At 36.7% G+C, this 26896-nt stretch overlaps 1 protein-coding gene across 6 annotated transcripts in view; it reads left to right on the forward strand.

Annotated features, from left to right (window-relative positions):
* The window catches only part of BCL2L13 (BCL2 like 13), a 28091-nt gene extending 3450 nt beyond the window's left edge, over window positions 1-24641 (forward strand). For all 6 annotated transcript variants that reach the window (XM_026678676.2, XM_087968619.1, XM_026678677.2 and 3 more), the window contains 6 exons: window positions 496-677; window positions 2899-3000; window positions 3435-3591; window positions 7091-7160; window positions 8144-8287; window positions 19794-24641. In XM_026678676.2, the coding sequence (XP_026534461.2) occupies window positions 557-677; window positions 2899-3000; window positions 3435-3591; window positions 7091-7160; window positions 8144-8287; window positions 19794-20603 (1404 nt within the window). In that variant the 5' untranslated portion in view covers window positions 496-556 and the 3' untranslated portion in view covers window positions 20604-24641. The remainder of the gene's footprint in view (window positions 1-495; window positions 678-2898; window positions 3001-3434; window positions 3592-7090; window positions 7161-8143; window positions 8288-19793) is intronic.
* The last annotated feature ends 2255 nt before the right edge of the window (window positions 24642-26896 follow it).

Below are 26896 nucleotides of genomic sequence, written 5' to 3' on the forward strand. Positions count from 1 at the left end.
TGACTAGTAGCTGTCTAGCCCCTGATTGAACATATATAATGAAGGGATGTTTCAGCTCTCTGGGCAATTGTTTCATCCTAAACATTCTCTCCTTTTTTCATTTATTGCCCTCCTCTAAACTATTCCAGGTAGTTCAGAGTTATTAGAATAAAGTCTGACCAATGCAAAATAAAATACTTCTTTTAATATAATCTAACATTGCATTTGCATTTTCTAAACCATTGTCACACCTATGAGTCATATTTAGTTTGCAGTCTCTTACTGCTATTCCAAGATCTTTTTTCACAAGTCCTGTTAGCAAGTCAGGTGATCCTAAAATACATGTAATGATAAATTTGACAACTTGCTATAAAGTTTATATAACTTTTTTTCCTTATATATTTATGTTGATATGTGAATATGCAGTACAATAATAAATGTGTGCTGACATAATTGTAAATAATCAGGATATGGTTGCAAATTTCAAAAATTAAATGTGTGTTTTTCCTTATTTAGATTTTAAACGAAGAAAATATTACGTGGGCCATAATCCTACGGAACTTTGGAAGCCAACTCGATGGCATCCTCTACTGCTGTACCTGTAGGTTTTCATTATGAAACAAAATATGTTGTCCTCAGTTATTTGGGTCTCTTGTCACAGGAAAAGCCTCAGGAACAGCCATCTCTGTCTATTGAAGGTAAGGTACTCAGTTGCAGTTAAATATGTAATAAATGGAATTTAAAAATATTTTTAAAATGTAAATTGTGAACACTGTTTTACTGAACGATAAGGTAATACATCAAAGCCTGGTGCTGAGAAAAAAGGTAGTTATTGATATATTTTTAACTTAAGTAGCTTTGAGTATATTTGAAAGGGTCTTAAATTTACTTTTAATAGGTAATTCATGCCCATTGGGACTGGTCATCAAAATAATTTTGCTAATTCTAAATGTTAAGTATATGAGACATGTAACTTATTAAATAGTTTATGGTAGTAATCATAAGAGTTAGTTTTATCTCTAGAGGAAAAAATACCTTTAATACATACTTTGTACATGTGAACCATCAAACAATTCTGGAACATTAACAGTTCATTTCCAGTTTTGTGGACAGTATTGTGCATGTGAATATTATTTTGGTACTGCCTTACAATAAGATGAAATTTTATAATCCTTTAAAACAGGGCATATTGTTCTATATATTATTACCTGTATGGTGTTAAATCTTTACAGAATCATGGCAGCAGATAATAAAGCAAAACACAATTCCACGTTGTTGTAAAGAACAGAACGCCTCAGGTTCATAACCAGAAACAACAATTAATGCACAAAGAATAAGCAAATGAATGAATAAGCATCCAAATTCTGATGGCCATTCCTTGAAGATCCTGCAGAAAAGTTTGATCTTAGTAACTTCTAGAATTAACCACTGATGAGGCAATCTGTGTTCTAGAGGAAAACTTTTCTAGAGCACTGGTACCATGATGGAAAAAGGGTACTTTGTGGTCTCAGTCTTCTCAATGACCTCTTAAAATGTTGCAGAAATTTGTAGTTATATAAGAATGTGTGTTCTTCATAACCCACCCACCCCCCAAAATAAGCTTTTTGTGAAATGAGACACTGCCATGAGACACCAGTCTATGGCAGCCAGAAAGTTTTACTTGGATTAGTGAAACTTTCACTCTAATTTTCTAGAGTTGGGAAGACGTTTTTCTTCTGCAAACAGCTTTATGAATAAGAAGGAAAAAATAACAGAATAGTAGAATATTCTAGTTAAGAGAGTATACTATTTAAATAGTAAATGTAAATAAAACTATTAATATGTGCATTATTCTTAGAATGTCCCTACGCTCAGTCACTCAAGTCCTCTTCATCTCTCAGTTGGATTATTGTAGCACAGGGAGCTGCCCTTGAAGAGTATCTGGAAGCTTCAGCTGGTATAGAATGCAGCTGTGCAGGCACTTCTTAGTGCCCCTAGGATGGCCCATGTTACACTGCTGTTGTGAGCTGTATTGATTGCCAGTTTGCTTCCAGGTCCAATTCAAGGTGTTGGAAGCCCTTAATGGCAACACCTTGCCCTTTGTGGCATGAGTCCAGGTTATCTGAAAAACCAGCTCATCCTGATGGGATTAGCCCGCCTCACCCAAGTTGGCAGAAAAGGCATACTGCAAGGCCCCATTGATCAAGGAACTTCAGCTGACAGAGTCCAGGAGAAGAGCCTTTTCTGCTGTGGCACCCGCCCTCTAGAACATCCTGCTCCCCCCCCTCCTTGAGATGAGATCTGCACCCTTCCTTCTGGCCTTCCAAAAGGGTTTGAAGACCTGGTTCTGCTAGCTGACCTGGAGCCCCAATCGATGAGTGGTATCTTGGAGTTGGTTAATGGATTTAGCTAGACCCCAACTCTTCCCCAGGCACACTCTGCTCCCTTTGTTTCTATCTTGATTAACTGAATGGTTCTTATTGTTTTAATTTTTATATGGTATTTTAATTGTAGGACTGTTAAGCTGCCTAGGGTTGCCTTGGCGAGATGAATGGCATAAAAATTTAATAATAAATAAAAATTAAATAATATTCCAAGAAATTAAATATCAGCTTTGCAGATATTTATAGGTATAGACGTCACTTTAATTAGTCTTAATGTTCTTCTAGTTCCCATTATTATATATGTATTTACAGCACTATCCCACTAACATGAATGTAAAAGGATTCAAAATAGGTGTAGTGTTCCTTATGATTAGTTTTCTTCAGTTTTCTTCAATGTATGATTAGTTTTCTTCAGTTATGCATCACTGTTTGAAAAGTTTGCTTAAATTCTTCCATGCATTAAGTACACAATCTTAACTTTCTAAGTTTATGATAAAATAGAATACATTTGCTTTAGTGCAAATATGATTGATCATTGCTACTTATCCATGCACAGAACCATCTGCATTCTCACAAGCGGTAGAAAAAGAGATCTTGGAAAAAGTTAAAGCCGAAATTGAAGAAGAATTGAAACATCTTGATGAAGAAATTTTGGAAGGTCTGTACATATTGGTATACTTTTCTTCCTGTATTATTAATGTAATGAAAAGGTATTATTTTTTCCTTGTTCCCAGAGAAAATACTCTTAAAACAAACATCATTACCATGATTTGACCACTCATTTACCTTGTTAATCACAGCTTTTGAAATATTTGGTATAAGGGTATAATCCAACAAGATTTAAATTACCTGTTTTGACTGTTTTCATTGGCGGTTGAGCGGGCATGAATAAAAATAGAAATCCTGCATATTATTACTCTGTTTATTTTAGTATATGATGGGTTGCCTTCGATTTTTCTGTACTTCTAATGTATTCTTCCTGAGTTGTATTCTTACTAATATACACTTTAATGAATTTCTCTTTTTATAATATATTGTTTTCACTTGTGATATAAATCCTTCATTAAAAAAAACTCTGCTGTTTATTTTCAGCTTTCACTACAACTGGCTTTGACTGCCACACGTCTCCAGTATTTAGTCCTGCAAACCCAGAGACTTCAATTGAAGACTGCTTAGCTCACCTTGGAGAGAAGGTATTCCAAGAATTGAAAGAACCCCTTGAAAAGGCATTAGAGATTCTACTTAGCAAGTGAGTTCTCATTTGCTTTGCTCAGCAGGAAGGTACTTGCTCTTAAAATTCTCACAATTTTGATAATGCTAATATGACTGAAATTTGCACAGCTTTTTGTTACCTTAACTGACTTGCTCTCAAAAGTATGTGCTTGTTGATTATTGCAGGAAACGAATAACACATTTTCTATTACTTAAATCTGGAATTTTGATCCAACACAAAGAAAGCACATTTTTATATCCAGTGGCCAACAAAATGAAAGGTTATTTATTTAGCATATAGCATATTATACATGGACTAGCAATATATATTAATGTTTCAACTAGATTAGTACAACCTAGTAAAATATAAATGTTTAAAAGATCTATGTTCAAATATCAATGTCTAGGTCATCTAACCATTGAAGCACAGCATTGTTTATTAGATAATGGATGCTATATGATATCTTTGTATTTTAGGAACCAAGAAGTGGGATTGCCAAGCGACACCTAGTCGGGGTGTCGCGTTTTGGCTGAGTTAAGTGAGGCGGCCGGGGGCCCTCTCCGGCTCGAGTCGGGGGGGGGAGATTTCTTCCATTCACTTCTGATAAGGTTTGCCTTCTTCCTCCTCCCGCAGGGGTCTGATCAGGGAAAATTTTCGCCCCGGGGGGGGGGGGGGGCGGCTTGCGCCCCCCCCTCCTTATCAGTCGCCGCGCCTCCGGCCCGGGGCCGCGGTGCGGTTCCCCCACCCCAAACGCCGGCCGGGAGGGTGCCCAAGGCCCAGGGCGGCCGGCGACCGGCCCCCCTTCGCCGGCCCCGTTCGGGGGGGGCTTTGTTTGGTTCGTTTGGGGGGGGGCGGGGGTTTTTTTCTTATTTTTTTTTGGGGGGGGATTAGAGCCCCAGGGCTTGGGTCAGAGCTTTGCTGCCCATTTATTAAAACGGCCGCTTTTGCTTCGGCGGGTTTGTTTTCGCAGAGGCCCTTCTACCAGGGGGGGGGGGGGGGTGGGGGGGGGGGGGGGTGTGTTGTGGTTGATGTGGGTTGTGGGGGTGTGGGGGTGTGGTAGGGGGGGGGAGGGGGGGGGGGGAAGAAAGAGAGGGGGGGAAAAGTTAGTTGGGGAGGGTGTTGTGTTGTAGGGTGAGTGTTTGATTTTTTTGGGGAATGTTGGAAAGATTTTGTGGGGGAAGGGAATGGAGAGAAGAGAGAAAAAGAGAAAGAAAGAGAGAAAAAAAAAAAAAAAAAAAAAAAAGATAGAAAGAAATAAATAATGTTTTTTTTTTTTATATTTTATTTTTATATTGATAATGATGTTTGGGAGTTTTTTTTGGGGGTGTTGAGGGGGGGGGGGGGGGAGGGGATTTTGGTTGGTTTTTTTTTTTTTGTTTTGGGTATTTTCATAGTGGGAACTGTTTTTTTGGTGTTTTTTTTTTTTTTTTTTTTAGTTTGGTGGGGGGGGGGGGGGGGTTTTGGGGGGGGGGGGTTGGGGGTGGGGGGGGGGGGGTTAGGGGGGGGTTTGGTGGGTGGGGGGGGGGGGGGGGGGGTTTTTTTTTTTTGGAATTTTTTTGGGGTTTTTTGTGGGGGGGGGTTGTTTTTTGTGTTTTTTTTTTTTTGGGGGGGGGGGGGTTTTTAAAGAGGGGAGAAAAAAAAAATTACTCCTGACATTTAATAAGATATCAAGTAGAAAATAATAGAACTTGCTGTAATGTAGATAGAAATATATGTTAATGTTAGGTAGAAAATTGATACCTTGCTCAGTAGCACCCACCCACAGTACCTGCCCATATCTCTCACCTGATGGTTTACTTGACTGGGACACAGTTTCAGTGCCTCTTCCTACATTGTAGTCACATGAAGTCCTTGCTTAACAATCCTAGCTTAATGACAACAAGGACTGCCAGGATTGCTGTCACTAAGTGATGCAGTCACATGACATCACAGTTTATGACCACATCAGTGATGGAAATTTCTGTCCCAATTGCTATTGTAATCTGAAGACTACTGTCTACTCCTTTGGTCTCTTTAGCTGCCAACTACCTGTAATACTCTCAATCTCCATAAATTAGAAAAAGAATTTCTGCAAAACATGCAGTTGGTCAGAAAAGCAGTTTCCACAGCTTAAAATGATATTCTGCAGTATTCCATTGGAAAAACAGCAATTATATTGTAATATAGGATTAAATATTTAATTTTTTATGCCAACTGGATGTTATAATTACACATAAAACTCCAGATAATCTGGAACACGCACTCACTGACACTGTAAACCTTGTTTATTTAATTAGGAGTGGACGTATTAAATATAATGCTATAAGTGATGTAGCACCTATCCAACCTTAGTTGATCTGAAAAAGCTAAGCAATGTCAGAGCCACTTAGTTATTAGAGGAGAACTTGGGAAGAAGGAACCAGACAGTGGGCTAGACTAGGAAGCTGGAAGAAGAGGGTAGTGTCAAACTACAAGTTGGGAGCCATAACACTTTGGTTTTGATTGTTGATTGTTATCTTTCCATATGAATGTGTGAAACTTAGTACAAGGAGGCAGAATATTTGAAGTTAACAAAAAACAATCAAGACATTCTTGTTTATTTTGAATGAGTTTAAATCCTTGGGGCAAAATGAATTGCATTCTGCGGCATGGAAGAAATGCTGTTGGTCTGGTTAAACATGTATTGTACAGAAAAATCAATGAATTGTGGGAAACTAGAGGTGGGAATTGTCCTTTATACAGGGGAGGATGTGATACTGATACTTGGGAAATTTTTAGAGGTTATCATGAAGTGGTCATTATGTGAGAACCTTGAAAATAAATGTGGTCGGCTAGTTAATATAGAAGTAATAAAATTAAGTTGCTTTCAGAATTATATCCATTTTTACAACAAAAATGTAAATGATTGGAGAGCTTGAAATGGTTTGCTTCTATTATCAAACTGCATTAATATCTGTGATTTATCATACAAATCAGAAAATTTTGGCTTCTCTGAAGAAGGTAAATAAGCCAGCTTCTAAATACACAATTTGAACCTGATTTTTAATTAACTAGAATGTATTGTGGTTAAATAATGGATTTTAACTGTAGCTAATTTTAATCTAGATTACATAAGATACCATATATTAAAACAATTTGAATCTTCCATTTTTTCCCTGAGGAGTGTAAAAAGACACTTGTGAACTATTCAACTTTTCTTAGGAAGTCATTGCACCCTGAATTCTGTATGAGAATGATGGGATGCAAATTAAAATATTTAAGTTTTTGACAAAGTCCGTTTATGAGTGGAGGGCAGTTGACACCTGCTCAAGACATGAATTGTGGCAAAATTTGGTTAACAAGGTGTTATGCTTTTGCTGTTTGCTTTTCAAAGTGAATATTTTTTATCAGTTTTGTGATTTAATGCTAATAGATTGAATCAACTTCTTGAAATTAGCTTTGGTCTTTTCGATTGTATTAATATAATTAGTTTAGTAGCGTATAGATATAATGAAAATTGTTATATTTTTGCCTTTCTTTAGTTTCATTATCTTCACTTTTGGTTTCTCTTATTCAGGCCAGTGAATTATCAGGAATACAAAGAGAGGACGCAGGAAGCAGCAAGTCATGCTAGTGGATGGAGCAAGGTAATGACCAGCTCACTTTTTAAAAATTCCTTTCAGTGGATATTGAGTCCGTGCCAGTTGAATTACCTGAAATATAAAACACCCAATTTCTTAATTCATAGTTAGATTCAGAATGAATGGATGGATGGACAGACAGATTTATTTAACTTGGCTAGCTAGTGATGTCTGCAGCATTCATTCCTTTTCAGGAACGTCTTCTTTGAGACAACTCCGCTTAACTAGTAATTAGTTGGCAAAAATAATTGTTGTTGAGTAAGTTCATTACATATTCAATATGATTTGTTTACAGTGCATATTAATTCATGTATATGAAGCTTGAAGACATTGGAGTAGGCGATATGAAGGATAAATAGAAATCAGTAATGCTAACTAAAAATTATGATCCAGTAAAGGTTCTGTTTGATTCCAGTAGGGTTGTTTTTTTTAAGACAAGGCTTTCAGTATACTGCCTTATCAACAAAGAAATACTAGCATTGCTTTCTGACCCAAAACTTGTAAGTTGGCTGTAGCTTTTATTTACACTTCATTGTATTAAGGGCAGAAAACAAAGGAAACAACTGTTGGGCAATATTTAATTTTCTTCATGAAATGACTAGATAAGTCATTTAGATGTTTAGGTTAAAGTGTCAGTAATATTTTGATTAGATGTAGTTCTACTCTCCTTTCCATTTAGTAATCTTTAAAATGGGGGCTACTTTTAACTCCATAATTCTGCAAAACTGATAACAAATGCTTGAAGGAAATTCTGAGATAATGTAAAAAACAAAAAAGCTTAATTTTGATAAGCGATGAATGAAGAAACTTATTATGAGATAAATTAGCCTTCTGGACAATAACATAATCAACCAGTATTCTATTGAGTATTCTAATATTCTTTCAGATTTGAACATGCTAAGGTATTGACTTGTTCCTCTTATAAATAATATATGTGTATTTTTAATGAGCTTTTCTTCATATAAGTTCCTGGTCCTTATTTCTTCTAGGTTTTAGTGCCCCTGGTGATTCTTCAGAAGTTCTTGGTAGAGCTGTCCAAACGGGGCCAAGAGCCACTTGGTGCACTTCTGAATTTTGGAGTGATCTACCTGGAAGATTGTGTTGCAGATTACATCATCCAGCAAGGTGGATGGGTAAGACAGATAATATTTAACTATATATTTCTTCTGAAATGACACCTTCAAATATGTTTATTTTAGTGAGACAATGGCTTTAACATTTAGCTGTCATAAAGCATATAGCTTTTCTTTTGAAAATAGCAGAGAATGATCAAAGATTTTGTTAAAACTGGCTTTAAAATTCTCACTAGTCTCTGCATGAGACAAAGCTTATTCCTAAATATTTTTTTTCCCTGTGGAGTTTAACTTAATCTAATCTTCAGGTTTTGGAAGAAGTATCAAACAGCAAGAAGCAATTTCATTGTATCCATTTATACTAAACTTTTGTGAATGTGATACATTCTATAAATTCTTTTTCATTTTTTATTTTCTAATGATGTTTTCTGGAGTTTTCTTCCCCCATTTTACATTTGATATTTATACTATTCTGAGCAGAAAATTCTTTGTCTTAATTGTATTTTCTTTTAAGCATCAAGATTTTCTTTCTCCAATTTTATGAACTATTAAATATTAGGAAATTACCCTTCTAAAATCTGGATATTTATTGTTCTGCAAGAAATCAGTTTCATTTAAAATGTTATTTAAAGTAATGTTGAATGTATAATGAAGCCTGCTTGAAACATACAGTTCATTTCCTCCTTTTTCTCTTCTATTTTTGCAAAAGTTGTGAAGTGGCGCTGAGGGCACCCAGATTATTCCTTACTGGGAGGCAGAACAACACTAGATTTAAACAGAATTAATCTGGGATTAGTGAAATTATCTCCAAGTAGTTTTAAAACCCCTCTATATTTGATAATATAGATTATCCTATTATGTAGGTTATGTTCTATTTGATTTGTTACACATTTCTTTCTCATTCTCTCCCCCCATTTTTTCTCCGCCTTGGTATAACAAATAATTTAGAATTTCATTTTTTGAACTACACTTGAAGTATGAAGCAGGATTCATATATCCAGCTACAATCTTAAGTTTTAAATTTAATGAAAGTTAGTTTCCAGTTGTCTTTGGCAGGCAAATAAAACTTTGGGCTTGCTTGTATATTCATGCCATAGTTAACAGTGGAATTATTAAGCAGCCAATATATTATTTTAGCAATCCTAATGTCTGCTAGTTTTTCCCACAAATTGTTGGAGAGATGCAGCTTCTAATTTAAACGCAGGGCACACACTATTTCCAACAGAAGCAAATCATGCTGTGGTTTGCAGTATAACTATTTTAGGTTCACCAAAGGACCAGACCAGGGACAAATCAAACCAGAGAAAATCTGTATGGTCACCAAAATTTAGCATTAAACTAATTTACTAAATGCAGCATAAATCTGCAATTAGATGATATACTCAATTGCTACTGGATTAGAAGTGAATAATTAAAAGCTCTACTTCATCAGCTGTGGGTCACTTGTGAGACATTTTAGCCACCCAGGTAGTTCTTGACTTACAAATTATGTAACAACCATATCACTTAGTGAAGGGAGTTCTGGCTCTAATTGTATGGACTACTTGTATGTGGTTAAATGATTAAGATGTGTCAATGTGTAATTATCCAGTTATATTTCTCATTCAATAATTCATTTTGATGGGGTTACATGTAGCTTTCATTCCTCAATATATTTGATGTATGTTTATCTACATATGTACCAAACTACAGAGCTGTTCATGAAAATTTAGAGAATTCTATTTCTAAGAAATTAGGAATATTTACTGTGGAACACTGTTTATAATTACTTTGGTTTTAATTATTAAATCTCAGTGCTTAATCATTCACTCAAATACAAGGGTTGCTTAATGTCTTTATGAATTGGCTGTTTATACCGAGATGGATAGCTAACAAGTCAGAGAGACTCTCCAGAAGAGCTGTGGTCTCAAAAGTCTCATCCTGTAGTTAAAGATAATCTTTTACCAAAGGTGCTGGGTTGGTCTGCATCTGTACCAGCATGGATGGATATAAGATAAAGAGCTAATAGAGCCAAAGCATAAACAAGGCACACAGATGTTACTATCACTTGGGCTTTGAGCATCTGGATAACTTTGTCAAGTTATCCAGATGCTGGAAAGGAGTAAGCTGTTATCAGCTCCAAACACCCTTTTTTTGTTCTCATAAAACATTGGATGCCTGAAAGAAATAAATTGCTTCACAGAATTTTTGAAATTATTAAAGCTTTTTGCATATAACTACTTTTGCCAAAACTCTTCTGTAAATTAGGACTTTAAACTAATTGTGCTGCTTAGAAATGCTGAAAGTGATGTTGGAGTAGAAAAAGGGAGCAAATCTTGTTTTAATTCAAGGACTGAGGTGGAATCAATCTTTCTGAAATGACTATCATTACTAAACCTTTTGGACTTTCTGGATTATTTGTGAGACTTCGTGGCAGTGCTGATGTAGCAGTTCTATTCCTTCCTAAGTGGGAGTTTTAGTAGTTAGCATGAGAAGAAAGGTTGGTTTGGAGATTGTGCCAAATGTGGATTGCTATGAGGCTTTTCTTTTTCTCACTATCTTTTTTTTAATAAAGTTTTATTTGGGTTTTCACACATACAAAATACAAGTAAAACATCTTTTTTGAAAATAGCATGGTCCCGGGTTGAACTTCTTTATACAGACACAAAACTCAATTTCATGCTCCTTTTTGTATTCTATTCCATATCTTATACTATTCTACATTTTCTATACAGTTTTTCCCCTCTTTTAATTTTCTCAATTTTATTTTGATTATCTCATCTCAATTCAAGTCATTATATTTATACTTTTGTCTGTTCTGTTTCAATTTCATATTATCGCAAGGAGGGAACTTGGGTTTGATGTAGTTGGAGTTTATCAAAAACGAACTCATGGTCATTAATTTGTGAAGTGCAAAAATACTAATTTTTCTCACGCTGTCATTTTTCTGGGCTCGACGAGGCCCCTCCCTCCTGCCCCTTCCTCCTTCCTTCCTTCCTTCCCTCCCTCCCTGCCTCCTCCTCTCTCCCCTCCTGCCCTGTTGTCACCTTTATATCTTTTAATTATATCCATTCAACTCTTATTTAAACTTCAATATATACCTTAAGTTTATGACCTTCAATATAATACATAACTTCCAATCGAATTCTGCTTGGTACATTCTTATAATACACACTATATTCTTTAAAAAAAAGAAAGATTGTAAATATATGTAATTATAAACCCTCATTCCATTCCAGTTCAGTTCTATCATTGATAATCATTAAAAGCTTAACATCTTTAACACTTCTTTTCAATTAAATATCATACTTCCTTAAAAACACATATAATCTCCATAATTAATTTTTCCCTTATTTCTCTTCACATATGTTTTATAAATCATTAAATATACCTTTTGCTACATTTATTTATTGACAAGCATTCCACTGAATTACAATAGCTATTTTATCATACATTGTTTCATATTTTCTAAAATTATTTCTGTTTCTAATATAACCATACTATCTTATGTACCTTTGCAGAATCCCTTTTTCCATTAAGTTTTCACCCATTATCTCTAAATAGGCCCTGTTTCTCTGTATTTTGCTTCTGTCCTTTATAACTTCTTTTCCTTTCTTTCTTCCCTCTCATCTTCTCCCTCCCCCTTTTACCCCCTTGTCTCTCTAGTTCTAATTCTCTCTTCTGCATTTCCCTCTTCTGTTGCTTTCTGATTTTATACTTATTTTTCACTCTATTTTTTTTTTGGAGTTGTTTTTCCCAATCTTAAACTTTCCATTCTCTTTCCCCCTTTCCTTCCCCCCATCTAAGATTACTTGTTCATTAAAGATGGCTTCTTCTTTGTCGCAATCTTCTTGTTCTGCAGGCATTTCTTGTTTCTCATAATTCCAAATCTCCATTTCTAAAAACTGAAATACAGAGCCAAAAGAACCTCTCCCTTCTTGTGCATCTTCTTTGTACTTTTTAAGTTCCATTTTCAGTTCTTCTAAAAGTGGAGCCATTTTAAACAGTTTTAAACAACCACCCGATTGATTTTAGTCATTCAAAACAATAACCAAGAATCCAGAAATCATCAAGTAATCCAGATAGTCCCGAGTTATATCTTCTTATTTCTTTTTCGACTTTCTCTTCCTGGGGTTTTTGTTGCGATATTTCAGTTAGAATGTATCTTTTGGAAGTCTTGTTGAGATTTTGCTGTAAGTTCTTTTTTAATTCCAGGCAGTCTCCTCCCTTCCAGATCCTGCCCTTTTATTGTTTTTCTCTTCTTTCCTGTTTTCAAAAACTTTTAATTATCCAGAAATCTTTATTATCCCTTTGACTTTTTATTTTCAGCATTAAATGCCTATTGATGTCAAAGTGGATTTTTTCCAATTTCTTGCTTAAGTCTCTTAGCTGTCAGTATAGGAAAAGGAGAAAACCAAATCTTTCCCCTTTTCTCTCTCCTTCGCAGCTTAAAAATCTTCTTAGGGAACAATGTTATTGTTTTTTTAATAGTTTCAATTCCAGGGTACCTTTTTTGTTGCTTTTGCTGTTTGACCCGGTCAACCAAAACTTTCTCTTCTTATCTTCCTCCTGCACATTCTTTTCTGGTCGAGTTCTTCTTTGCGGTGGCCATTTCTGACCACCGCTGCAACCGCCTTCAGGAAAGGGAGTAATGGCCAGCTGGGGAGGAGAGATGCGGTTTTCCTCAACCCTGCAAGCAGTCTCCCCCCTCTTCACCACCTCTACGGGGTGGCTTAGCCCCGAAACCAGCTGGCTCGGGGCGCTCCAGCGGTGAGCACAGATCGAAGCCTCGCAGAGACGAGATTTCAGTCTGTCGTTGAAGAAGCTCAAACCGGAAGCCTTTTCTCACTATCTTTTGACATTTACTTAGATCTTCACTTTGGGCCAGGCCACTGATGCAGTGGAACTTTTGATCCCTCATATAGGGGCTGTCGGGGTCTGAAGGAGAAGAAATTAGGAGAAGCTGAATCCAAGCAAGACTAAGTTGCTGTTTATGCAAAAACCCAAATGTGGTGGAATGTTGTCTGGGGTTGCAGGACAGGGAGGCTCTTTCTCAGAGGACAAAGAGATATTGGGGCTGGGGAATGTCTGGTAGGCAGAAAGATAGCAAGGATGGACCATTCCTAGCAATTCCCAGAGCATATCTATAGCTATGCAGACAGTTGTTTTAGTCTGGTAAGATTCTGTCTGTAAGCAAACAATCCTAAAGAAACTACTTAGAAGTAACTCCATGCTTTCTTGGTTCTTTGGGCCTGACGTTAACTATCTAATTTTCTGTCTGCTCCATTGGTAATGTGATGAGGTAACACTTTCTCAAGAAGCAGACTCACAACATGGGAGGTTGTCAATTTATACCTTCAGCTATTTTTAGATATATAGTTGGAGGCCATGGCCAGTGGGACTTTGGTTCAGCTATGTCTAATGTGCCAGTTACAGCCTTTCCTGATAATAGTGATTGGTGGCCGTGTCACCTTCTGTATAAATTATTTCAATTTGTTCTACTAGGAAACTGCAATTGGTGACAAAACACAGCAGTTCATTTATTGGTTGATGAGAACTGCTTCTCACTTACAACACCACTGTTACAGATTCTACATTGGCTACAGTAAGCTTTCAGGTACAATTCAAAGTGCCATTTTTTTTACCTATAATGGCCTAGATGGCTTGGACCAACTACTTTAAGGACCATCTTTAAACATAACATAATTGCTCAGTTTAAATGTCACATATAGGGAAGTTGAAGGTTTTTTCTCAGCAAAAGATGAAAGATGTCCGAAGCGAATTCTTTTCAATGGTGGTGCCTATTTTGTGCTAACATTTAGAAGGGTGGTCAGAAATGCTGTTTAGAATAGTTATATCTTATTGAGGGATGCCTATGATAGTATGCTTTTGGTATTTTAAGATACCAAAATAAATCGTTTTAGGCTGTGTACCCCAAGAGTCCATTAAAAGTGTGGTCGTATAAAAAGTAAATAAAGACTATTTCTACAAGTACTTTCCACATGCTTAACTAATTTTAATTGACGGGGAGGAATATTAGGTCAACCAAAGTGGGTCTCAGCTCACAGAAAATGGACAATACACTATTTTTGTTTTCTTTGTGATTGGTTTCTTCATACTGAAATGCTTTGCTTTTATTTTTTTTGAACTGAAATAACACTTGCATAAAGAGTGAGAAACAGTCAGCAGTTAGAATAAACTAGCATTAAGATTTTAAAACTATTTCTACATATTGAAGGGCAACAGAGATGTAGTTGCAATTCAGTCATGTCTATGTAAGCAGTAGGTATTGACCTAAATTAATGTGTCCACTAATTCACTCTGCTACCAAACATTATATAGATTTGAGTGATTTCTGTTGACTCATTCATCTTGTTTGTTTTTCTTAAGGTAGTATGCAAGTATTTTCAGAGATGAAATGTATGTTTTTAATAAGATAGAGACGAGCCCTTTGACGTTTTTATAGCAAAGGTTACTTTTCAAGCAAAAAGGGAAAGGTTTAGTATTTCTCCTTGAGTTAAATTAAAAATGTCCACTCTAATTTGGCAGCAGCTTAGCTTCACAGATGCCCCAAAGCAGTATTAAGGCACAAGCTGATGTGTGTACTCTCCCTTTCCCTTATTCCATTCACTCACTCTCTCGCCTCTGTGGGCAGCATCTGTTTTATGAGAAGCTTCTCTTGGAAAACTGCAAAATAGGGAACAGTAAGCTTGGGTAAGGTTTTTCTACTGAGGTGATATATGCTTTAAATATCATTTCCCTCATTTTCAGTACTGCATGGACTTTTGGAAAAGGACATGTGAGAATTATCAGGATTGAAAATGACAAAATATTGTTATTTGAAGATTATTTTTCTATTGTCTGGTATTTACTTGTGGGTTGTACTGCTTTTCAGATCTTTGCATCATTAAAATCTTTGGAACTTTTAAATATATTTTAATTTAAAGGACAAAATTGAATTGGCAGTGCATAATTCAGTATTTTTTGGATGAAAGTTTATAGAATGATCTGAAAGATTCCTTCACTACTACAGATTGTATGGTTGATTGTTAAATATGGTATGCTATTTTACTTTGTTTTGGTTTTAAAATTGGCAGTGTTTAAAATTCTGATGATTAAATTATGAGAAAATTATTTTCCACTTAAACCATAATTGTTTGATTCCTATTTCTATCTGTGTTACTTTCCAGAGTCCAGTCCAAAACCCTATGGGTTTTTTGAGACTTAATATTTCAAGATTTTGACTCTAAATGACACAGCAAAAATATTAGAGGTAATGCTAAACCAACATAGCAACATACTTTGAAGATATTTAGATATGATAGAGTCTGGGCGTAATATGGTAGTAGAATAATAATAATATGCACTCAGATTTAGTTATGGAAATTAGATAGTTATTTCAGGAAAATTGGTATATTGTTATGAAACAATTTATACAAAATTTTCATTTGGCATGTGGAATATTTTATACTACATATTTCCAACAACTACTCCTGTTTTCCAGGGATTGATTTATTTGTTTAGTTCTTTCTTTCACCACAGTGATTTAGAATGGGAGCTAGTGGATTTTAATCAGCTTGATGTATTGTGTTTGATAGAAAGAAGCCTATATTATAGCTTAGGCTTTCTTTTCTGCAAACTGATTTTAGATGAAAACATCGTGGTTTTTGGCATAATGACTTGCAAATATTAAATAAATTTAATAAGAATAAATACATGATTAGAGAACCTCTCATTCAAGTGATGGAAGTGAACAAAGAAGCTGCAATAGCAGCTACATAAAAGAATTCTCCAGGGTTAACAGTTAACTTGTCCATTACCCTGGGATTTCCTGATCCGATTTCTAGTGTATAAGCAACCTCCCTACCCACAATTTTTTCAGATATATTGAGATGCTTAAATGTGCAAGGGAGTTTCAATATTACCCCTATAATTAAAGAGGACGATCCAGTCCCAGGCCACTAAAAACATGTTTATCATTCTTATTCTTGATTACAGCACTTCTGAAATTGCCTAGAAAATTCTAATAAGGCAGCCTGAGATTGGATGGGCATATTGCTTTTTTAAAATACAATATTTATGCTTTCGTTAATTGCCCTTACATTCATTTTTATAAAGAAATGTTGATTAACAATACCAAAAACATAAAGCATTGAGGTAAAATGTAATATAGGATATAAAATAAATAACATGAAACATTAACATGATTATGTAAACGTATGGATATGACCCACATCTGATCCTACTGGCTCTTGCTGATAGTCAGTTCCTGATGTTAAAGAGGAGCAGCTACAGTTGAACGCTGGAGTCTACAGATTTTTTTTGTGTTTGATAGATAACAACTTTACCGTGGGCATCTTTGGGTGCAGTATCTTATTTTACTGGCATCTTAAAGACAATAAAAAGCCTGTAATTTGCTTCATTTTATAAATATAAAAGGTTTCTGTAGCCTGTGATGCAGCTCAGAAATGGATTAACTGAAATGGAAGAACTATACAACTTTCCTTTGTGAGCTCAAGAATATAATTTGCATTAAATTACTCAGCTTTACATTTCATGCACATCTGTTGTACACATATTTTAATGCTCTGATCTTTAGGCATACTTTGGTAGAAAAGGGTCTTGATTCCCTGGCAACTTTAACTGCCTATAGAACCTCTTTTTGTGGGATGTTGTTACTTCTAAGGAATAGGTGATTATGTTCTCATCCTTATTTTCTTCAGTTTCTTGCCATGAAACCTGCAAATCTGCATGTAAATGTTGCAGTTAAGTCTGTTTTATCACCATGCCTCTTTACAGTCTTTTTTTTTTTGACATTAAGAGGATTTTGCAGTAAATGTATAGCAGTTTGTTGGGATCACATCAACAAATGGAGTATAGTCATTAGATTTTGAATAAATATATATAAATTGTCAAGTGTTTTACCAAATACATTACATTTTTCCCCTAAAAAGGATGTAGGGATGGGAAGAGAAAGAACAGCAGCATAATGCCCACTCCTTTTAAAGTTAAAAGTATATATTTTTTCTTCCCTGTCTTTCTAGTCTATGTTTATATTTATCTATCACTATATTTTTACTAGTATAGTAAAAAGCTATTTTCCGGGGAACTTGGCTCCTGAAATGCGTAACAATTAAATGAATTACCTGTACTGTTCTAGGGATATTGGATTGTGTTGTTTCCAAAACATAAATATTATTACTGAAAAATTAACCTAATTTTAAGCTTCCTTGTAGCGGTACTCTATTTCAGTAGATATGTGGAATTTAAAAAACTTAGCTAGATTTACATTAATTCACAAATTTAGCATTTAACTCTACTTTATGAAACATTTGCACTTCTTAAGAAGGATGACTGATGTCCTGGCCTATCTGATTCAGTAAAGAGAGTGGTAGAATATCCCCTCTAGAAAAAGGTTTTCTGATGTATTATTATCCATATCCCTTGATTTTCTTCTGATCTCTTAAGCTTTCCTTAGTAAAAGTAATATCTGATGGGAAAATGTAACCATGCCATGTCCCAAATTAGAGAGAAATATGGAAAGTTTTTCCCACAATGTGCTATCAGAATTATAAATGCTACTGCGCACTTCATTTGTTTTATGTTTTTCTATGCCAAAGCAAGGGGGGAGTAGAGCAAGCCAACCTAGAAACATGTAGAACACAGAGGAAAAGGAGCCACTCATGAGTGAATAACATGTACTTTTTCTCTATTAGGCCATTCAGCCCATATGACAACTTGATCACTGAAAAGGAATGATAGGAGATTTGCGAATAAATGCTTGCTGGATGGCTGCCGGCCAGTCTCAGTCCAACTGTCTGAATGTGCTACATTCTATTAGCACAGATGGATGGATGTGAAAAGTGGCCATCGGTGAAGTTCTAAGAGCTTTCCCTGAATAATGGATGAATGTTTCTGTCCTAATGGCAAACAAGACTGCATAGTCTGTGTATTTAGCTTATTTTTCTACATTGGCATAATTATTTAAGTACTCTTAATTCAAATAAAGTACATTAAACTTTTTAAAACTATGTTGAAATTTTATAACAGGTTTCTAGAATTGGGAAAAAATAAATAGAAAACATTGTTACTTTTTTGTTTGATCATGAGATTATTGTTAATTTTGGAAGGTATTAGAATGTAGAGCTGGGCAAAGATGTGAATTTGTGGAGGATAAAATTTAAGCATGCACATAGTATGTATTGGAAATATGTTGTACAAATTGAGATATTATTTTTTTCAGGATTGCATATGAACAGTGGAGGGCAGCATTGTAAGCTTAGGAAAAGATAAATTTGCTTTAAAGTCTACCAAAGGATTTCTAACCAATCCAGCTATGTTCTTAGCTCTTTGAAACTGTGCTGAGATTCAAATACTTAACCTCTTTTTGTCTTGGGGGGTGGGGAGAGTTGAAGCTAAAGCATTTGAGTATTATTATTGCATTCCTCTAATCCTCTCTTACCCAATGAAACTCTTCAAATGTGTTGATCCGTAAATAGAATGAAAACATGGTTGGATTTGAAAATCTGGTACTGACCCAAATAGAACAAATAAGTTATTCTTACATTTAAATGCCATATCATGGAGTTTGCATAAATGCACTACAATGTAAAAAGCTGTTCCAAGTTTTATCACTTTTTCTATGAATATAAATTGCCTAGATTTTTATTCAGTAGTAACATTACTGTTTTGTTTTGTTTATTAAAATTCAGAACTTGGTTATAATACCAGTAAGCGCTACTGCATGCAGTTAGTCTTTGCTTAACAACCATTTGTCCAGCGACTATGCAGAGTTCTGATGGTGCTGAATGAGTGATAGTTGTGGCCAATGCTTGAAGTGGTTGCAGTGATCCTATTGTCACATGACATTAAAAAAACAGCCCTCATTTACAAGTGCAGCACTTCAGTTCTCTCTACCTGCGATCTCCCACCATCTCCACTCTGTAATACTATCACCCATCCCTGCCCCTCCTAACTGACCATTGCCATCTTCTTTCCGCTGCTGGCCTAGGATCCAGGCGCTATGCAAGGACGGAGCTAACAGAGGAAGCAGGGCAGTGATGAAGCAGTGGCTCGCTGCCATCTTTACCCAGGGAACCTCTGCCTGCACCACCACCCTTCCTTCTCCACTAGTTCCATTCCACTACTTCCTCCTTGGCTGGGCTCCCTTTGGCAGACAAGGCTGCCAAAAGGTTGTACTTGCGACCCACATCCCTTGGCTGCAACTTCTCCCAGTGCCTGGGTCCTGGGCCAGCAGTGGGAAGAAGGAGACAGTGAAGGTCAGAGGGAGACAGTGGGATGGCCAAAAGGGAAGAGATGAGGAAGGAAGAGGGGAGTGGGGAGAGTTGAAGCTGAGGCCACTGTGGCAGTTGCCGAGCCTCATCTGACAAGGCTGGAGAAACTTGAGATCTTAATCTAAATATGGTTCAGTCCTCACTGAATGACCACAATCAGGACTTCTGGGACTGCCAAGTGAGCACTACCGGTATTTCAGATTCCTCTAGCTGTTAAATGAATATATATTGCTTAAAAGTGTATGTTCTGAACTCTGATGGTTTTGATGATTGCTATTTCCTCCTCCACTCAGGGAACCGTTTTTAGTTTGGATTCTGAAGAGGAAGAGTTCCATGGAATCATTGCTGAAGACAGCAATGACATCTACATCCTAACTAGTGACAACTCAGGCCAGGTGAGCCCGCCTGAGTCACCCACAGTAACATCATCTTGGCAATCGGAGAGCTTACCCGTTTCTTTGTCAGCCAGCCAGAGCTGGCATACAGAGAGCTTGCCAGTTTCATTGGGGCCCGAGTCCTGGCAGCAAGTAGCTATGGATCCTGAAGAAGTGAAAAGCTTGGACAGCAATGGAGGTGGTGAGGAAAGGAGTGAAAACAACTCTTCAAATTCAGATATTGTACATGTTGAAAAGGAAGAGATACAAGAGAGTGTTGACGAGGCAGCAGTGTCAGCAGTGGGCCTGCACACAAGTGCTAAAAAATTGAGCTTGCCAGCGGTCCCAGCTGCATTGCTGAAAATGGAGTCAGAGGCTGAAAGCTTATTGATTAAAAGACTAGGCCCTTCTGCACCTTTGCCCACTGAGGGTCACAAAGAGGGGAGCGTAGTGGAATATCCTGAACCTGAACCTCTGATGTTGAGTAAAACTGCCAAACAACTAACTCCCTCAAGTGAAAAGGCTTCCCCCATGCCTGAAAAAATACAGCTACCAGAAGAAGAAGCAAAACTACCAAGAGAGAGCTATTCTGAAGAGAAGTCTGCTGATGGAGAGGAAAAACCCATTCTTTTGCCAGAAGGCAAATCCCTTCTGCTCTATGGGGGGGCAGCTGCAGTAGCTATCCTGGCTGTCGCAGTAGGTGTAGTGCTGACACTGAGGAAGAAGTAGTCAACTCTTCTCATCAGAGATACTGCTTGGATTGGTTGCATTGACTAAGGTTTGCTATACCTCCTGTTAATGAGAAATCTGTGTAACGTGACAGGAAGGTGGGGCATGAGTTTACTGCTAATTCTAGGACAATCATGTTTTTAGTGGCCTGGGACTGGATCTTCCTCTTTAATTATAGGGGTAATATTGAAACTCCCTTGCACATTTAAGTATCTCAATATATCTGAAGAAATTGTGGGTGGGGAGGTTGCTTATACACTGGAAATCGGATCAGGAAATCCCAGGGTAATGGAAAAATTGTTAACCCTGGAGAATTCCTTTATGTAGCTGCTATTGCAGCTTCTTTGTTCACCTCCACCTCTTGAATGAGAGATTCTCTAATCATGTAGCTTGAGGCTACTTCGTACCCTTTTGTCTCAGCTTCCTCAGGTATTGCATTGCTCCCAAGTTTTATGATTAAACCCCTAAAGCTATGAAATGAAAGCCTTCCCATGTAAGGATGAAAGTATAATGCATTTTGGAGAAAGGTAATGTTGTTTTTCATCATTGTACATTAGGCATTTTTGTGATCTGCTATTGTTGTGTCTCTGTCCCTATCCTTTCCCTATCCCCTCATTCATCCAGCTTTATCGTGTCAGTTTAGTTATCAAAGATACACTCCTTTCATGTAAGTACCTATCACCATGTTGATGAATGCAAAAGAAGAAAATACTTCCATGCAATGAGCAAACAAGTACAAGGCCTCGACCTGACAACCATTAGTTTAATGACTGTTCAAAGTTACAATGGTACTGGAAAAAGTGACTTACGACCATTTTTTCCACACTTAATGACCATTACAGCATCCCCAGGGTCACGTGATCCAAAGTTGGGTGCTTGGCAGCTGGCATATTTATGACGGTTGCAGTGTCATGGGGTAATGTGATCACCTTTTGTGACTTTTTGACAAGCAGAATCAATGGGGAAGCAAGATTCATTTAGCAACAATTTATTAACAACTGCAGTGATTCACTTAACTGTGGCAAGAAAGGTCATAAAATAAGGCAAAACTTACCTGTTTTGCTTAGCAACATAAATTTTGGGCTCAGTTATGGTCGTGCGTTGCATACTACTACTACAGATTTAATTCAAAATTGTGTTTCAAAATCCAGGAAGTATAAATAGAAGATTTGCTGTTTCTCAGAAAAAGATACTTGCTTTAGAAAGTTTAAAAACAGATGCTATAATGCATTTCTGCAAGTTCCAAAACACTTTGTATCTAAACCTGAAGCAGTATGGCCCTAATGAAATTCCAGAATTTAATAAGATTAAAATCTGATTTGTTAATTCAGTTGCACGATTGGAACACTTAGTTTACTTTTATCATTAGAATAAATTCAAAATCTTCAAGGAAATGACTCAGCAGTGCGTTTTCCCAAAAGCAACTGGACTTTCTTGGTTTTTTCCTTGAAAGCATTTTGCTTCTCATCCAAGAACTGAAGAAGCTTGGATGAGAAGCAAAACGTTTTCAAGAAAAAAAACCGAGGAAGTCCAGCTGCCTTTTGGAAAAGCACCTTCGGAACAACCATGACCTGGATGATTGAGAATGTCCATAGACATGAAATAGCATTTGTTTCCAATTTCCAGTTTCCTGGCCACTGGAGGAAAAATGATTTGAAACCATGACTTGTATAGCTCATGTAACTTTTCAGGTAACTTTTTGTATGTGTAGACAATTCCTTTCTATTCCATCAGCTATAATTGGGCCCAGGAAAAAATAAATAAAATTGATCATTCACGTCAAATTGTTATTTTGTGTGTGTTGGAAAGCTCTGATGTTGACATTGTCATCAAAAACATAGTACCACAGGTTTTTACTTGAACATCGCAGCAGCCTCTTTTTACATATTTGGAGATGAGCTACAATTTCCTCTTTCCCATTAAATCTGCTATTAAAAAAAAATCAAATTTGATGATAGAATTGGGAGTGTTTTAGTTATATCCCATCTCTAGTTAATATGCATGTTTGAGAGACTACACATTTGTGTTCACATACTATAGAACACATAGTATTTACAAGCAAGTCTTGTTTAAATATACTTGCACTTTTCCATAGTACTCTTCATTATGCATTTTTCAGAATGAAGTGCCTCAGTATGTTCCTGTGGGGTTTAACTGTTTTTCCCTTTGTCTTCTGCCCAAAAATATAGTTGTAACCCAGGTTACTTTTTTGTGATGGGAGCAGGAAGAAGGAGGAAATTGATATTGGACAAATTGAATAATTGCTGCCAGTATGTTTCTGATACAAGTATTGTTGCTAAAAGATTGCTATATATTTCAGCTCTATCTGCATCCTCTGAAATAAACTTATATTGATTTTTACAGTAAATTACGGAGGAAATACAGGTAGTCCTTGTCTTACAACAGTTCATTTAGTGACTACTCGAAGTCAGAACAGCGCTGAAAAAAAGTGACGATTTTTCACATGACTCTTGCAGGATCCCGATGGTCCCATGATCAAAATTCAGACACTTGGCAACTGACTCATATTTATGATGGTTGCAGTGTCCTAGGATCATGTGATCACTTTTTGCGACCTTCTGATAAACAAAGTCAATGGGGAAGCCAGATTTACTTAACTGGCTACTTAACAACTGTAATGATTCACTTAAGAACTGTGGCAAGAAAGATTGTAAAATAAGGCAAAACTCACTTAACGAATGTCTGTAACAGAAATTTTGGACTCAGTTCTAAGTCGAGGACTACCTGTAATCAGTGTAAGTTTAAATATCAATCCATTTTGTCTGATTTCAGCCATGTCTATTTGAACAGGAGGTAATGGACTGAACACCTGAGATACCTTCTTACATTTCCAGGATGATTACTTATAGCCACGCTCATTCGAATGATCCAATATCTCAATCAATAAACAGTGAGATGCTGTATTTTTCAGCCAGTAAAATGCTAGAGTGCTAAGCATTAGAATTAGGGGGAATTATGAATTGATCCTTTCAAATACTGATATATTACAACTTGATTATAGATTACCTAATTTCTGAATTTAAGGGGGAAATCCTCCAGTTTGAATATTGGTGCTTCATAATGGACTAGACCTTGGTTAAGATGTGAAAACTTGTATTTGGTTTTTTGGAACTGCAGTTATTAATTCTGTAGAAAACATTACCATATATTTCACAGTGCTAGTGAAATGAAGACAAAGTAAAGGAATACCAGTAGGATTTCAATACATGTCATGTAACTGTCACTTCAAAATAGTTTGTTCTGCAATAGCTACAATGTTGTTGGACTAAATGCTGCAAACTACACTTACTTTCTCCTTCCTGCTGCTTCCATTGGGGGAAAAGGCTATTGAAATACTAGTTTCCTTCATGTGGATGTACTTTTGGTTCCTGAACTTCCTGCTGTGGATGTCCTGCAAAAGTTCTTGAAAGCAAAATAAGTGTTATGCTTGCTTAGTGTTTTGCACAATAAGCTGGAGCTGGGCAATTATTTTAACAAATAGATGCTTCAGTACCCACTTGTGCATATCTAAAGCATTTCTACATTGTGACTTTTAATCTGGTTGGAAAGCTGCCTGTCTGACCTTGTTTGTACATTGACCCAGGAAAAGAGATTTACCTGTAAGGCTTGAAAACCTTTCCAAGAATTCATAGAGCCCTAAAATAACCCATACTAGTTAAAAATAAATAAGCCATTGAATGATTTCTTCTTGAAATACTATTTTTACTTTGTGCTAACAGTTTCATGAGGAGCGCAACTCTTCTTCCTAGCATTGGACATGTTGAGGCAGAGTGGTATTTCCTTAAGCTGTATGACCATAATTATTTCCCTGGAGCTATTTTAAGAAATACGAGGAGGAGGGCAGACATAATCACCATCTTATTGTTACAGGCTTCTATATAAATTGAAAAATACTGCCTCAAGTGTTAAAAACAAGTGTTCCTACTGTTTATAAAAGAGTATCTGTATTTTTGCTTGACCAATAAGTAAGACTACACCCTTATTTGTATTTTATTAAAGTTAAATTTTGAAGAAAAAGTGTGTGGGTTTTTATTAGCTGGAGCAAAACACACTATTTTAAAATTTTATTAGCTGTAAAGAAAGAACGGCTGTAAAATGTAGTAGGCCATCCACATGTTGGTTTTTCCTCAGACTCTGATTTTCCCATACTCTGATTTTTCAGCCGTGCAGGCTTTCTGAGCAAAGCACACCACACAAAAAAGAGCCATATCTATTTAAATAGAGTTATGTTCATTCAAATGATCCAATATCTCAACCAATAAACAGCAAGATTCCATTGCTCTTGCCAGAACAAATTAGATTTTTTCAGATTACTTGTCAAACATCTATTCGTCTAAATTATATTGTCAAAGACAATCATATAAACCTTTCAAGTCAATTGAGAAAATGTAATGTTTTTGTAAACAATTTGACTTCCAACTTAATTCCTAATTTTAATACAGAGTCCTTCAAATCTTTAAAAATTGTACAGTGGCTATTGGTTATTCCCCTCCCTTCCCCCATTAAAATCTGGAAAGAATTACAAATATAATTGACAATTACTGTATTGGTGTACAGGTGAAACTCGAAAAATTAGAATATCGTGCAAAAGTTCATTTCAGGAATGCAACGTAAAAGGTGAACCTAATATATGAGATAGACTCATTACATGCAAAGCAAGATAGTTCAAGCCATGATGTGTCATAATTGAGATGATTATGGCTTACAGCTCATGAAAACCACAAACCCACAATCTCAGAAAATTAGAATATTGTGAAAAGGTTCAATATTCTAGGCTCAAAGTGTCCCACTCTAATCAGCTAATTAAGCCATAACACATGCAAAGGGTTCCTGGACCTTTAAATGGTCTCTAAGTCTGGTTCAGTAGGAATCACAATCATGGGAAAGACTGCTGACCTGACGGTTGTGCAGAAAACCATCACTGACACCCTCCATAAGGAGGGAAAGCCTCAAAAGGTAATTGCAAAAGAAGGTGGATGTTCCCAAAGTGCTGTATCAAAGCATGTTAAGAGAAAATTATGTGGAAGGGAAAAGTGTGGAAGAAAAAGCTGCACAAGCAGCAGGGATGACTGCAGCCTGGAGAGGATTGTCCGGAAAAGGCCATTCAAAAGTGTTGGGGACTTTCACAAGGAGTGGACTGAGGCTGGAGTCAGTGCATCAAGAGCCACCACACACAGATGGATCCTGGACATGGGCTTCAATGAACAACAAACATCAGAAACGTCTTACCTGGGCTAAAGAAAAACAGAACTGGTCTGTTGCTCAGTGGTCCAAAGTCCTCTTTTCTGATAAGAGCAACTTTTGCATCTCATTTGGAAACTAAGGACCCAGAGTCTGGAGGAAGAATGGAGAGGCACACACTGCAAGATGCTTGAAGTCCAGTGTGAAGTTTCCACAGTCTGTGTTGATTTGGGGAGCCATGTCATCTGCTGGTGTTGGTCCACTGTGCTTCATTAAGTCCAGGGTCAACGCAGCCGTCTACCAGGAGATTTTGGAGCACTTCATGCTTCCTTCTGTAGACGAGCTTTATGGGGATGCTGACTTCATTTTCCAGCAGGACTTGGCACCTGCCTACACTGCCAAAAGCACCAAAACCTGGTTCAATGACCGTGGGATTACTGTGCTTGATTGGCCAGCAAACTCGCTTGACCTGAACCCCATAAAGAATCTATGGGGCATTGCCAAGAGAAAGATGAGAGACATGAGACCGAACAATGCAGAAGAGCTGAAGGCCGCTATCCTGGTCTTCCATAACACCTCAGCAGTGCCACAGGCTGATAGCTTCCATGCCACGCTGCATTGAGGCAGTAATTGCTGCAAAAGGGGCCCAAACCAAGTACTGAGTACATATGCATGCTTATACTTTTCAGAGGTCCGATATTGTTCTATGTACAATCCTTGTTTTATTGATTGCATTTAATATTCTAATTTTCTGAGATTGTAGATTTGGAATTTTCATGATCTGTAAGCCATAATCATCACAATTATGACAAATCACGGCTTGAACTATCTTGCTTTGCGTGTAATGAGTCTATCTCATATATTAGGTTCACCTTTTACATTGCATTCCTGAAATAAATGAACTTTTGCACGATATTCTAATTTTTCGAGTTTCACCTGTGGTTTGAAAATAGGCAATTTCCTTTCCTAATAGGTCCACAAAACCAGTAGTAATCAGTCTCGGGTGAAAACACCAATTGTTTCTGGCTCATGCAATAGTAATGCTGACTATTAAATATGAAAAACAATACACATTTTAATTTTTAAGACTT

The sequence above is a fragment of the Notechis scutatus genome, chromosome 6, assembly GCF_049901735.1.
Source record: "Notechis scutatus isolate UNSWTSFEM ecotype Mainland chromosome 6, rNotScu1.2, whole genome shotgun sequence".
Lineage (NCBI taxonomy): Eukaryota > Metazoa > Chordata > Lepidosauria > Squamata > Elapidae > Notechis > Notechis scutatus.